This window comes from Centroberyx affinis, unplaced genomic scaffold (assembly GCF_046629955.1).
Source record: "Centroberyx affinis isolate AG114_WGS23_722 - 3 ecotype Tasmania unplaced genomic scaffold, CSIRO-AGI_Caff_v1 ptg004678l_1, whole genome shotgun sequence".
Taxonomy (NCBI): domain Eukaryota; kingdom Metazoa; phylum Chordata; class Actinopteri; order Beryciformes; family Berycidae; genus Centroberyx; species Centroberyx affinis.
Window position 1 is genome coordinate 329525 of NW_027282261.1, and position 12766 is coordinate 342290.

At 43.5% G+C, this 12766-nt stretch overlaps 2 protein-coding genes across 6 annotated transcripts in view; both read right to left on the bottom strand.

The window, feature by feature from the left end:
- LOC139665824 (SR-related and CTD-associated factor 8-like) overlaps positions 1-2611 on the bottom strand; it is a 34436-nt gene extending 31825 nt beyond the window's left edge. For both annotated transcript variants that reach the window (XM_071544826.1, XM_071544824.1), the window contains exons 1-2: positions 2489-2611; positions 1379-1462 (exon numbers count right to left, since the gene is read on the bottom strand). In XM_071544826.1, coding sequence (XP_071400927.1) covers positions 1379-1462; positions 2489-2518 — 114 coding nt within the window. In that variant the 5' untranslated portion in view covers positions 2519-2611. The remainder of the gene's footprint in view (positions 1-1378; positions 1463-2488) is intronic.
- Positions 2612-2828: 217 nt separating this feature from the next.
- Positions 2829-10802, bottom strand: LOC139665820 (interactor protein for cytohesin exchange factors 1-like). Of its 4 annotated transcripts, none has more exons than XM_071544818.1 (11): positions 10560-10802; positions 9309-9362; positions 8732-8771; positions 7928-8097; positions 6953-7026; positions 6632-6703; positions 6459-6523; positions 6040-6164; positions 5410-5779; positions 4671-4861; positions 2829-4543 (listed from the first exon to the last, which is right to left on the bottom strand). In XM_071544818.1, the coding sequence occupies exons 2-11, from the start codon at positions 9330-9332 to the stop codon at positions 4322-4324; spliced, it is 1353 nt and encodes a 450-aa protein (XP_071400919.1). In that variant the 5' UTR covers positions 9333-9362; positions 10560-10802; the 3' UTR covers positions 2829-4321. The 4 variants fall into 4 exon arrangements, with proteins under 4 accessions (XP_071400919.1, XP_071400920.1, XP_071400918.1 ...); XM_071544819.1 differs by lacking the exon at positions 10560-10802 and adding an exon at positions 9879-9910; XM_071544817.1 differs by lacking the exons at positions 9309-9362; positions 10560-10802 and having other exon boundaries at positions 8732-9118.
- Positions 10803-12766: the final 1964 nt, after the last annotated feature.

Genomic DNA, 12766 nt, shown 5'->3' on the forward strand with positions numbered 1-12766 from the left:
GCATGTTCTGTACGGGTTACCTACATCTGTATAGTGAATACATTTGATACGGTGTAGTTTTAGAACCTGTGTTGTTGGGGTGAAATGAGAACCTGTGTTGTTGTTATTTTAGAACCTGTGTTGTTGGCTGTGATGTTAGTTTGCTGAGGTTGTTTTGTTTTGTTTCTGTTTTGTTTCTGTTTTGTTTCTGTTTTGTTTCTGTTTTGTTTCCCTTTGTCTTTTAATGCACTGATCAGGAGTAGCGCTCCTAATTTCGTTGTATTCTGTACAATGATAATAAAGGCTTTCTATTCTATTTTCTTTACAACACACAACTACACGCCTACACACTTTCTGTACATATGTAGGTTCATATGTATCATTAATGTGAATACGAGCACATTTTTGCACATCCTGTGTATACGCTGCAATTACTTTTCTTCATATTCTTCGCAGTTGTTATATGTAGCATATTAATATTTAGATTTTTCACTTATTTCATATCATAATGTACTTCTTTTCATTTTTTGTCTCATGAAGTGCTACTGCTGCCATTTTGTGTCAATCAATATTTTTTTCATACATTTCTACTTAACATGTTAGCGTGTTGAAATTACCAGCTGCGCACGTTTATGTACTGCCATTTGCTGCTACTCCTTCTTCTATTCTTATTTATATTCTATTTTTATCCTATGTATCCTATTACTATTTGCTGCTGCAACAGCTCAATTTTCTAAGAGGGATCATTAAAGTTTCATCTTATCTTAGGACCTGTAATGGTCTAATTTTTCATGATCTTCCAAGTCTTCCTAGACATGTGGGAACCCTTCCTGAATATCAAATCAGGCAACTAGAGAGGGTGAATAGGGTGTTGAAAACTAACTATCAGATCAGACAGGCTGTGCTGCAGAGCCTGTCTGAGCAGAGACTTCGTAATGGGTCCACTCACTGGCATGACGCCCACCACAGATTGGAAATATGAGCTTGTAAAAGCAGAATGTCTGCATACAGCCACTCAAACCCTTACTGTCAAGAGGGATTGTTGTGAATTTAATATAATCACCTCACTGAGACCACATTTACATTTTTATCTTTTGGTCATGTATCCTTATTAAGAGCAGCCAGCCACCTACTGTATACTATACAGTATTGAAGTTAGTGACTAAAAGGGATACACCTGCCTCACTAGAAATAACAGTCAAATTCTGTCCCACATTTTGCTCATGGCCTTGTCATTTATCCCTCTAAAAATGTATGTTTGTATGGCTTAAGTGAGATAGGGCATGACTTGTAATATAATCAAAAATGTCCAGAAAAAGGGAGAGGAACCCCCCTTTTCTGTACATTTTTTGATTTCCTTCATCTTCTCCTGCCTCATCCTTCACCCCTACATACTTACTTTTATAGCTTTGATTCCAGACTTGGTGATCTGGGTCATCTTGGCCTTGGAGATGGGAGGCTTGTACTCATTCAGTGAGTACAGCTGGAAATGAGACAAGAAAAAAACACCTCAGTCACATCTTTTAACTACAACATATTACCCAAAGTTAATGTTGAGAAGTGGTGAATCCCCAGTCTATCATATGCAAATCATTTCACATAGTGAGTAGTGAGTAGCCCATTCCACAAATATATGGACATAAAATGCAATCCAAAGCATTCTCCCTGCATGTCTGCAAGCATCGTCGACAATAGGCAAGCCTTCTTTTTATATGTAGCTTGTGCTAGCGGTCAGACAGCCACTAAGTTAATCATCAGACGATGTTGTGGGCCTGCCATGGTGAAAACACATTGTTTTGATACAATTATTAATTGCCCCGGAAAACCCGAGCATTGGTACTTAATACTTTATAATCAAATATGGAAGGCGTATAAAAATGTACACTGGCCAGGCCAAAGTAAAGACACACAGTTCATTGTCAATGCAGACAAATGATGGTTACGCGAGCAGCCTTGATGAGCGCTTGCCGTATGATAGCTAACATCTGCTAACAGTTAGCTAGCTTGAATAATTTGTTTGGGCTGAACAATAAATTGCACATTAGCCATTTTGTAAAGTCAATCAGGATACATGGGCACCTAAATCAGTTACTCGGTGATCATGATTTGGCTAAGTTAGCTAGGTTAACGACGTTAGCATTATCATTAGCTGGCCGCTAGCTCATCAAGTTAAAAACCACGCAACTGAGGCGGTGTTGCTATCCTATAGCTAGCTAACGTTAGCACCCTCCTGTGGGGACCATTTGCTCATAGAATGCCAAAGTGTGTAAGCAATGTGGTGTTAACTTGAAAACTATACTCCAAGTAGTTAACATGAACCGGTTGCATGCGGCACTAGTGAAGTTACCGCTGTACTGTCTGAAAAAGAGTGCGGCCTTGTGTGTGAGACTGCCCTTCTCTCCCTTTCTGCTAGCTAGTTAATGCTAACGGTAGCTAGCGATCGCAAAGCTGAATTCGACAACATTTTCTATCACGTTTGTGTTGATTTCTTAGCGTGTTTCAAACAAACCTCGATGTTGAAGGCTTTGACGGCCTCCATGGTGTTGTATTTCGGCTCGCAGTTGGCTGTGAATATTTAAATAAATCTCCTCAATAACCGGTTTGAAACATGCATGCTCGGGGTTTGGTGAGATGGAGGAGACTGCCAATATGGCGCATAACCCCGATGTGAAATCTAATGAGAACTACACACAGACCAGCGACCCCTAGCGTCAAATTCGAGCCACTGCAAGTCCTTTCAAACGGCTTAACCCAGACATACAATACAATACAAAACAATCAGAGCTCCACTATAAGAAAACCTTGACAGCATGAATCAAAATAAAGCCAGCATGGAAAATATTCACAGTGTTGCAATAATACTTTATTTCCCTGTATACAAGCAAGCACACTGACTTTGAGACCAGCATCAACATCACAGAAAATGGACATCACACTTTACATCTATGTACAACTATTTACATTTGAACAATAAATGTTAAACACATACCACAGATGAAAGCATGTCAATCATTCGGAAAGAAAAAAAGATGAAGCTTTGTGCCTGGATGTGTTGACTCCACTTCAGAGGCTTCTGCTTGGCCTGACCATCCCGAACCTGCAGCTGTCTGCAGCTGGAGCTGGCATGGTGGTGTGGCTGTGATGGACAGAGTCACATACTGCCTGATCATTGCGTCTGCCCACATCTACTGGACGACATCCTCATCACCTCTGTCCATCTGTAACTGCAGATGGACAGAGCTCTGCTTGGGAACAACATGGGAGTTTCTTCTAAGAGAATGCATTATCCTTTGCTCTACTTCATGTGTTCAAGTCGATTTACAGACATGCAAACTGCAACATCCTGCTTGAAGGATAGATACTATTCTTATAAGTTAGTAATAAACTTCTGTGTAGCCCACAAGCAGGGTTTCTCAAAGATTTCATGCCAAAAACCCTGTCAATATTTTTATTTTGGTTTAGTGGGCTACGTAATTGCACCACTTTTTATACTAAAAATGAGAAAAGAACTAGAGAAAGTAAAATGGATAATTAAAGAAGCCAATTCTTAATATCCTGTCATGGTTTTTACCTTCTAGTGCACTAAAGAAGATTCTCAATTTTGCTTTGGAACCTCCCAAAGATCCCAGAGGGTCCCAGTTCCCCTTTGAGAACAACTGGTATATGACACATTGTTCCATAAAATGTGGGGGGGGAAACATCCATAAAATACATTTATTTTGTTAGTATAGGCCCTGGTGGTCAGTCCAGAAATTCTTAATGACAAGTATTAGGAGATGAATTTCTAGGCCAAACAACATCATACAGCTGCTGTAAAGCACAGGTGAACAGGCAGTGGATAGTGCATGGCACCAATAAGAGACTGAAAACAGTTAAAAACGTGTTCACTACTGATCAAATTACAATAGGTAAAACACACACTGTAAAAACAAGTGTTTCCAGGCAGAGAACGACAGATCTTTCAACGCGCTCCATCGTTCCAAATCATACGACTGGAATCATGCATAGATCCACAGAATTACTGTACAACGACATAAAAACAACCATAAAATTTGTAAATCTTGTAATACAAACAGTAAAAGTAATACTAAACAGACTTCACATTTCAATGTGACCTACTAATCATATAATGTGTTTGCACCATCTCCACTGAGGAACTAAAAAAAAAAAAAAACTCTTCTTCATAGATCCATCCACTTGTGAGGCAGCACTTCATCTCCACAGATGTGTGTGTGTGTGTGTGTGTGTGTGTGTGTGTGTGTGTGTGTGTGTGTGTGTGTGTGTGTGTGTGTGTGTGTGTCAAAGTCCTCTGAGTCCAGACATACAGTAAAACCAGGAGTCTTTATAAACTGGTCTCTACCACTGGAGCAGCAATGGCCGATGCTGCTGCTGCTGTTGTTTTTGTGGCCGCCTCGTCCTTCTGTGGCGCCCCCTGCTGGTCGTCTTTCTCACAGATCTCCTGCAGGAGGGGCGCGTTGGCCTCCTTCCACACTCTGAACCGGTCTGAGGTAAGCTCCGGGTCCGACAGCACCTGCTCTATCGCCTGCAGGTCCGCCTCCTTCGACTGGGGGGGGGGGGAGGGGGGGAGAGAAAAGAAACGGGGCGACATGTAAAAACAAGAATGACGCAAAACTCTCCAAATCCTCTAAAATCAATTGTTTTTTTTGCTGTTTTTTTTAATCAAAATGTACCTTTAGTGTGCTGTTGAGGGTCCTGATGAGGTGCAGTTTGTCATTGACAGTCTGGTTTTTACAGCGTTTTATAAAGGAGGCCCTGAAGTCCCTTTTCGTGGATGGCTTGCGGTCTCCTATGGGCGAGAGGCTGGCCTGTTTCAGATGGATGTACAGCTTCTCCATCTCATCTGAGCTGTTCTCATGAACCCCTGAGAAAAAGATAAGCGTATACTGTAACATCACATGCTATTTCCAGAGGTTTCAGCTTCTTTTACTTAGAATAGAGACTACATTAAGTGAGTGAATGGCTCCCAAGCAGCGAGAGTCCCAAAGACACACACAGAATAGTGCATCAACACAGCTTGACAGAACCCAGGCGGGCCAAAGATACAGATGTTACAGAGTCAGGATGTGCCGGCAGACACACAGACAGTCACATCTTCCTCTGAACGCGTCTATTTACTCTCAGGCTGGGTGCGCTGGCCAATACAGATGCGAGATGTTACTTGCATCAGAAAACAGAAACAGGAAACGTTCTCTACCGGCATGTCTTCTTACAACTGGAAATTATATGGTAGAAAGCTAAAGATGCCGTTTCCTTTATGACACTGAAACACAGACGTCACTGACTGTCTGAAAGGAAGTGGCACACAGTCAAAGAAAATTTCCCCCAGCTGTTTAATAACAAGTTTGTAAAGTATATGATCACTCCGACCTCAACAATTCGCAGGAGTAAAATGCAGCAAAGCAGCCTCACCCTGATCTCCGGCGGCCGACACTCCCCCCTGCGTCTGCCCCTCCGCGGCGGGCCGCCCCTCGCCGGACTCCCCCGTCTCCGGGGAGTCCCCAGTTGCCGAGCTCTCCTCCGGCAGAAGCGGCCGGCTCTCGTCCTCCTCCTCCTCCTCCTCCTCCTCCCGCGGGGTCCGGTGCGCGTGCACCTGGGCCGAGCACACCACCGTGGACTCCGCTGCCAGGGGCGAGGCCTGCGACACCAGGTCCAGCCAGGACTGCCGGTGCTTGGCGAGCGAGGAGGCGGAGCTCTGCGACGTCATGGTGCTGACGGGCGAGGAGGGCGAGCCGTTGGCCTCGCCGGGGAGCGTGGAGGAGTACGGCGGAGGAAGAGTGTCCTGAGGGAAAAACAGACGCGGGCACAGGCGGACGTACGGTCTGGTGAGCGGATGTCGGGCCAGATGGCAGAGGATGACATTTTAAAAACACACAGAAACAAATCCAGTCATTTTAACTCCACATTAATTAAAGTCGAATATTCAGGGAACGGCAGCCTCCTGAACAGCTGAGTTTGATGCTGTAGTGTTGACTGGTTTGGACGGCACATGGTATTTATATCCTCAGGAGTTCAGACCCACCAGCCAGGACCAAGACTGACCTGATGCTCGCTGCCAGGCGGACCGGCCGCATCCACAGCGTCCTGCAGGGTCTGCTCAGAGTACGGTGGAGGGGGAAGGTCAGTGCTTTCAGCCTCCTCATGGTCACTGGCTTCACTGTAACACTCTGGACACCCGTACATGGACACAGACACACACACACAAGAGAGTCAGAACCCAGAGAGAACAAACAACTTCAAATTCGATGGAATAATGGAGCAGAACTGCATACAGCATAGCACGTAGCGTAAATCCAGTTTTGGTGATAGTCATGTGTTCACTTCAAATTGAGGGATTACGTGCTCCTCTGTGAGCTGAGAAAATTCTCCGACCCCTTAGTCATCAAGCTAGAAACATTTTGGAAGATACAAACATTTCACCCGACAGCGACGACGGCTAATAGAAATAAATCAGCGCTTACCGGCTTCTGTGTTCCTCTCTGCTGGCTCATACTGGATGGAAGCCAGCCCAAGCTTATTCAACCAACTAGAAAAAAACAACAACAAAATGGAAATATTGAACTCAGCAACATTTCTGACAATAAAAGATTCTTCAAAACTCCCTTCTGAGAGGAATATAAAAGATGTGACTTACATGTTCATGTCCTCGTGGCTCTCGGCGGCAAAATAAAACATCATGACCTGTGGGTGGCAGGCTTTGATCGCACTGCACGGGGGAACAGGGAATGGAGAACGGTTACAACAGGATCAGCAGAGACCCGAGTGTCTCAGTAATAAGCACAGCAGAGGGTATTATAGGGAAAACTGTCAATCAAACCCTATGTGTTGCGGATCTCTGTCTACTTAAAAATACTTCATTTATAATTCAAACCAGTGGGCAGTTATTCCCTCCTGAAAGCTACTTGCCTCTTAGAGATTAAACAGAAACAGATTTAGTGTGTGACGATGATCTTACTGTTTCTTCTTGCACTCTATGGCTCTGTCGATCATGAAGTCGGTGAGGTTGATGTAACCCTCGGCCTTCTCTGCCTGAAAACACACAGATTGAACAACAACTGTGAGAGATCAAGAAACCCTCGATTCCAAACCACTTCCTGACATTGACACCTGCTGTTAAAATTGCAGTAGGCTACTTCTTCTATTTTTTGTAACTGGTGTGTGATGGCGACATGCGGCCGACCTGGGTTATCTCACTGAAGTCATCATACCAGTAAACCATATCCGTCAGATGTGCCTGCATTAGTGCCTGACAGGTCATTAGTGACACCGTCAGATTCAGGAAACACAGTGACACTGCATGCCACTTCCCGCAGTGACGGGCAGACGCAGACAGCTGTGGCAGGGACAAGTATGACTCAGTGACTAGACTCACACTGCATCTGTAATACAACACAAGTGCTGAATGTGCTATGTGTTTAAAATGAGATATTCACTTCTATTTGTTGTTTTCTGCTCTTGTTTGCCATCTTGGGGGAGAACTACAAATGAAATCTGACTGGATTTGATAGAAGTGGATATTGGCCAAAAAAAAAAAAAAAAAACACTGGGCAACATATTCGCTGAATGTTGCAAATCAATCACAATACAATTCTTCAGCGCTTAAAGAATGTAAATAAAATAAATTGCGGCAAACTTTGTGCCGATTGCTCAGTTTGAATATAATGAAAGGTTTTCTTCACTGTGGAACTTGATTTGTAGGCTGGTTATTTTTCTGCACAAAACCACAAAACCTTGTTTAGAAGATCGACGGAAAAACATTTCTCTCTGATAAAAACAAATCTCAGCCTACTGATATTTAGGAAATTATACTCACTAGCTGACTAATTGCACAGGTCTAGATTTAACTGGTTTTGAATGCATGTCATTGGAATAAATTGCATCACACTGAACCTGAACAGAGCTGAATTGATTAGATCGGAGCGGTACTCACCAGCTGGTTGGTGTACCAGTACAGAGACGTCTTCTTCAGCACAAACCAGTACTTCTTCCATTTGATGCCCAGGAAGCCTTTGCTCTCCTTCTTCCTGTACAGCCAGCCCTGGTGGTCCGGCTGGCCCAGCTCTTTCACCGAAATCCTTCTCCTGCTCATTGTCCCATTGCCTTAGCGCACAAAACACACACACACACACACATGAACGCTCAGTCTGCTACTCCGCTCTGTCCGCAGAGCATCACAGCCACACTGCAGGGCATGTGGAACATTAGAGGATGTTAGAAGAAGTAAGTTGCATAGAAGTAAGCAGACTATGCGGACAGAACACACAAGTAAATATGAAAACTGCATTTGGCCAAGAACCAAATGAAGCTTAAAACAAAACCCCTGAGTGAGCGTTCTGAGATCAGCTACGCATGAAGATGAACCCACACACCCACTAAGAGCAGAAAACAATCCAGCCTACCTGTTTCAGATATGAATCACCCAGTGACAAAAATAGCTCCTCAACAAGATTATCAGTACAATTCTCACATAAACCCCAAAACAATCTGAACACTGGTCTGTTTCTCAGATGAACACAAGACAGTGCCGCTGTACAGAGAGCTAAAATAGACCAGAGCTGAAGTGAAAGTAACTGAGCTGTCTAAACGCACATCTCTGCCACAAGCCCTCTGCACGCCCTAATTGCCATGCCACTTCACACACGCCCCCCCCCCCCCCCCCCCCCCGACCCCCCCGCACTGGGCCCAAATTACAGTGGAGGGCACAGACGGAGACAGAGATGAAGGCACGACTCACCTCCTCTGGTCTTTTTCCTGGACTTGTTTCGGAGGGAGACCTGCGGAGGAGAGAAGGGGGAAGGAGGGGAAAAACAACGGGAGGTCAGAGTGTGGAGAGGGAGACGGGAGCAGAACACTAGAAGAAGAAGAAGACGACGGGCGGCTGAGAGGAGTCTGTCTGGATGGAACATCCTGTTTCTCACCCTCCCCGAGTGTCACATGCATGTTCGCAGCACTCACACGCTCTTTCTTTCACTCCACACACACACACACACACACACACACACACCCTCTCGAACATCCTCATCTGTGACTTCACTTTCAGTCTTGTGCTTTGTCTCTCTGCCCTTCGGTCTACTCTCTCTACTCTCGTCTCTCCCTTACATTATATTAAGAAAAAAAAAAAAAACTAGCACAGAAACCAAAGTAGACAATAGCCAGTTAGCCACATGGTGATATATACGATCCCGATTTGACTTTGTTATCATAGAATAGGAGAAGCAGAAGTAACTCTATTGTTAAGTAGAGAGTTATGGCATTTCAGTTCTAACTGAGAAGGTAAGCTCCGTCTCAGCACAAATAAAAGCTCTACTTACTGGGTTGTAGTCATCAGCAGCCATGGAAGGGGCCAGAGATATGGGGAAGGCAGCCTGTCGAGAGATACAGCAAAGAAACCAAAAGATACAACTTATCCAAAGATGCGTATACTGACAATATTTCTATCCACACATGAATGGGCAGAAAATGTGAATTTTTTGCTCCGGCGTGCCAAGAGGAAGTGATGTCACAGGCAGCACAGGCATTGTTACTCAATGTGGTTTGTTTTTTTGTTTTTTTGCGAAGGAAAAAAAGAATTGAAATTCTTCACAAAACAATTCCCAGCGTTGTCACACCTGATATATTTATAGCCAATACATTGAAGGTGATCACAACAACGAAGCAGAATTTCCCAATACTGTAAACTGGGAGCTGAGTCAGACCAAATATCCAAAAGTAAATGTTCATTAATAGCATGGATCTCTTACTCACAGGTTCAGTGTCACAATGATTAGTGTCAGCAATTTCGTTTGCCATATGACACATACAGCAACTCAACTTCACCTAACCTCACATAACCTGAAATCTAAAGATATCTAGCAAGTAGATAAATACAAGTGTAAGGTTACCTGGAACTTTTGCCCATTTAGTGCATCTCCAAAAAGGTTATTGCTTCTTTAAGAGTGCCACATAGAATATGCAATCTGAATTTGGTCATTTGGTATTTGGCAAATAGAGAGAGTAAAATAAAAGTGGGTAGATTTTACATGCGACATTTATCATGCTAAACGAACAGTGACGTCAGCGCTATTGAGAAATCCAGTTTGCCATTATTGACCAACTTCCTCTGAGTGCTTGAGTTCCCTATTCCTAAAGTGACAAAGCTGCCTGAAAGTAACAGAAAATATCTCACACACACACACAATATCAAACAAGCATTCGACAGTTTGCTACTGCTGAGAATGATATAATGTCATACAGCCAAATCAGAAGAATCAAGGGAACCAATCACAAAAGCAGTATAATCTCTATTTGACCACTGATTTCACTTGTAGCTCTAAAATATCTCACCAGCAGCCTGTTTATCCCATAACTTTGTCAGGTGTCACCACAGACTGAGCGCTCTACACAACTGAAACCTGCCTTAAGGTCAGGACCTGCACAGCACGGTCACGTATCTAACCACAGGGTGTTGAGTTCAAGTCCTGCCCCAGCTGCTCATGTTCAATCACACACCACAGGCTACACCTAAAAAATCCCCCGCTGACAACAGCTAAAGAATAGAGGAAGAAGAAGCTGTTCATCCATACCTGTTAGAGATGGAAACTTCAAGCCCATGCACCTCAGCTGAATATCCGCACCACTCGCACTTCTAATACAGCAAACCACTGACAACAGCCAATATCTTACCTAAACCTCTGTCTGTGTGTGTGTGTGTTTGAGAGTGAGTGTGTGTGTGTGTGTCTCTGTGTCTTGCTCAACCTGGAGGCATCAGATCATGTTTTCCGGCTGTCTTAGTTAACTGATGACTGTGTGTGAGAGCTACCGTGATCACCACACAAACCACAGCAGAGAGTGTGTGTGTGTGTGTGTGTGTGTGTGTGTGTGTAAGTACAGTTTCCTGTAGACTTTTTGTACATGTGGAGGGTTCAGAGTAACTTTGGTTCTGATGTCCAAGTCAGTTCCAGTAATTTTTGCAGTTGAAGAATGGCTCTTAATTGGATATTTATATTGTGATTTACAAGACTGGGTGAATGAGCTGTACTTGAAATTGAGATCACAGTTATACTATTCTTCCACTCAGTAATATCTGAGATGATGTATTTTCTTTGTTTATACATCTTTGCACCCATCTCTTTGTCCCTCCACAGACATACTGTGGCTCTTACTGTGAGAGAAAAACTGAAGCATAACAATTTGATTGTGAATGTGAATTTGAAGTGAAGTGCTACTGCTCCAATTAACCAACCCATACAGTAAAAAAAAATATACATTTCACATATAGGCTACTTCAAATTTGGTTAGAAGTGTGTTTCAAAATATACAAAATGGACAAAAATGTATTTGTAAATGTAGATGGCAATTAGAAGTATATTCTGGACACTGAAAACACATTTTCTTCTATGTGCAAGTAGCTTATATCCAAATATAACCGCTTTGGCCACTCAAACTAGCCTATATTTTGAATGAATTTCATCCACATTACAAATACATTTTCTAGATTCTGAAACATATTCTGAAACATATTTGAACACTACAAGTAACATAGTCAATTAATATTTCGAAGTAGGCCAATAAGCCAACATATTTTTAACGTTACATATGGGCGACCAAAGCCTTTCATAACCAAAAAATGACTCACTTTCGACATTGTAACCACACTGCACAGGCCTACCTGCCACCATAACCTCAGCAAAAGCAGTTTGGCTCGAATGCTCTGCCGAAAATCTGACCAAACCTTCGCGAGCATGTCGGTGACACGAAGCAACTCAGAGAGGAAAGCTCCGACTGTTTTCGGCTGATTTCAGCTTCTTCTCTGGCTGATTTCTGGTTCGTCTAAAAAGTTTCTACTGGCTAAATTTGTATTTTCATTGTAATGTCGAGTTTTGTGCTAAATTTGACTACACATTGTTACATTATACACAAGTGAAATTAATAGTTTCCCCACTGAAACCCTCGCAGTTACCATGTATGACCACTAGGTGTCGCTCTGCCATTGCTGCACACCAAACATTTAGGCGCTACAGCAGGGATAGTAACAGTGATGTAGTGGCAAATAAAAAGAGAGTTGGACTTTTTCTTGAGGAAACTGTGTCTGTACTTCTCTTACCTCATGCTGATACTACGTAGCCTACTGTAATGTATGCTATTAATTTACATCATAAAGATTTAGATTGGCTCGAGGGAGTAAACTGAGTTTAGGGTGCGTTTACCAGTGTCAACTGTGGATATAAATGTCCAAAAGACTTATTTGGGCAATTCAAAACCCCCATATTATCACCTAGACAAACATACACCACTGCTTGACAGAACTGGGTTGATATCCCATTTCTGCTAAACCAATTACACTCACATTTTAGAGCTGATGTATCCAGAGTAACTGATGCACCAGCTGAATAAGCTTCATTTCCCATCACCAACATTACAAGCAAGGGGGGCAAAGGTCAAGGCCTTACTAGAAGAGTGATATAAGGGATTTTACAAAATATACCAGTGGATGCCTCAGTAAAAGAAGGGGGGAAAGGAAGTGTTTCAGGTTACAGACAGAGGGTCGACTTGTGGCTGTGGGAGAGGGAACAGTGAGCGCTGGGAGCCTGCGGCCCGGCTATCAACACCCTTCACTCTGTCGGTGGGGAGCCGGTCTGCAGCCATAACACCACTGCTCCGGCTCTCTGTGCAGAGGAATCGGATGCGGTGGGTTCGTCTGTCCGCGCCGGGCCAGTGGTAAACCAGCAGACTCATTCCTGACTCCTGCGTTATTGTAGTCTCACATACACAAGGGCCTCCTCTCTCTTCC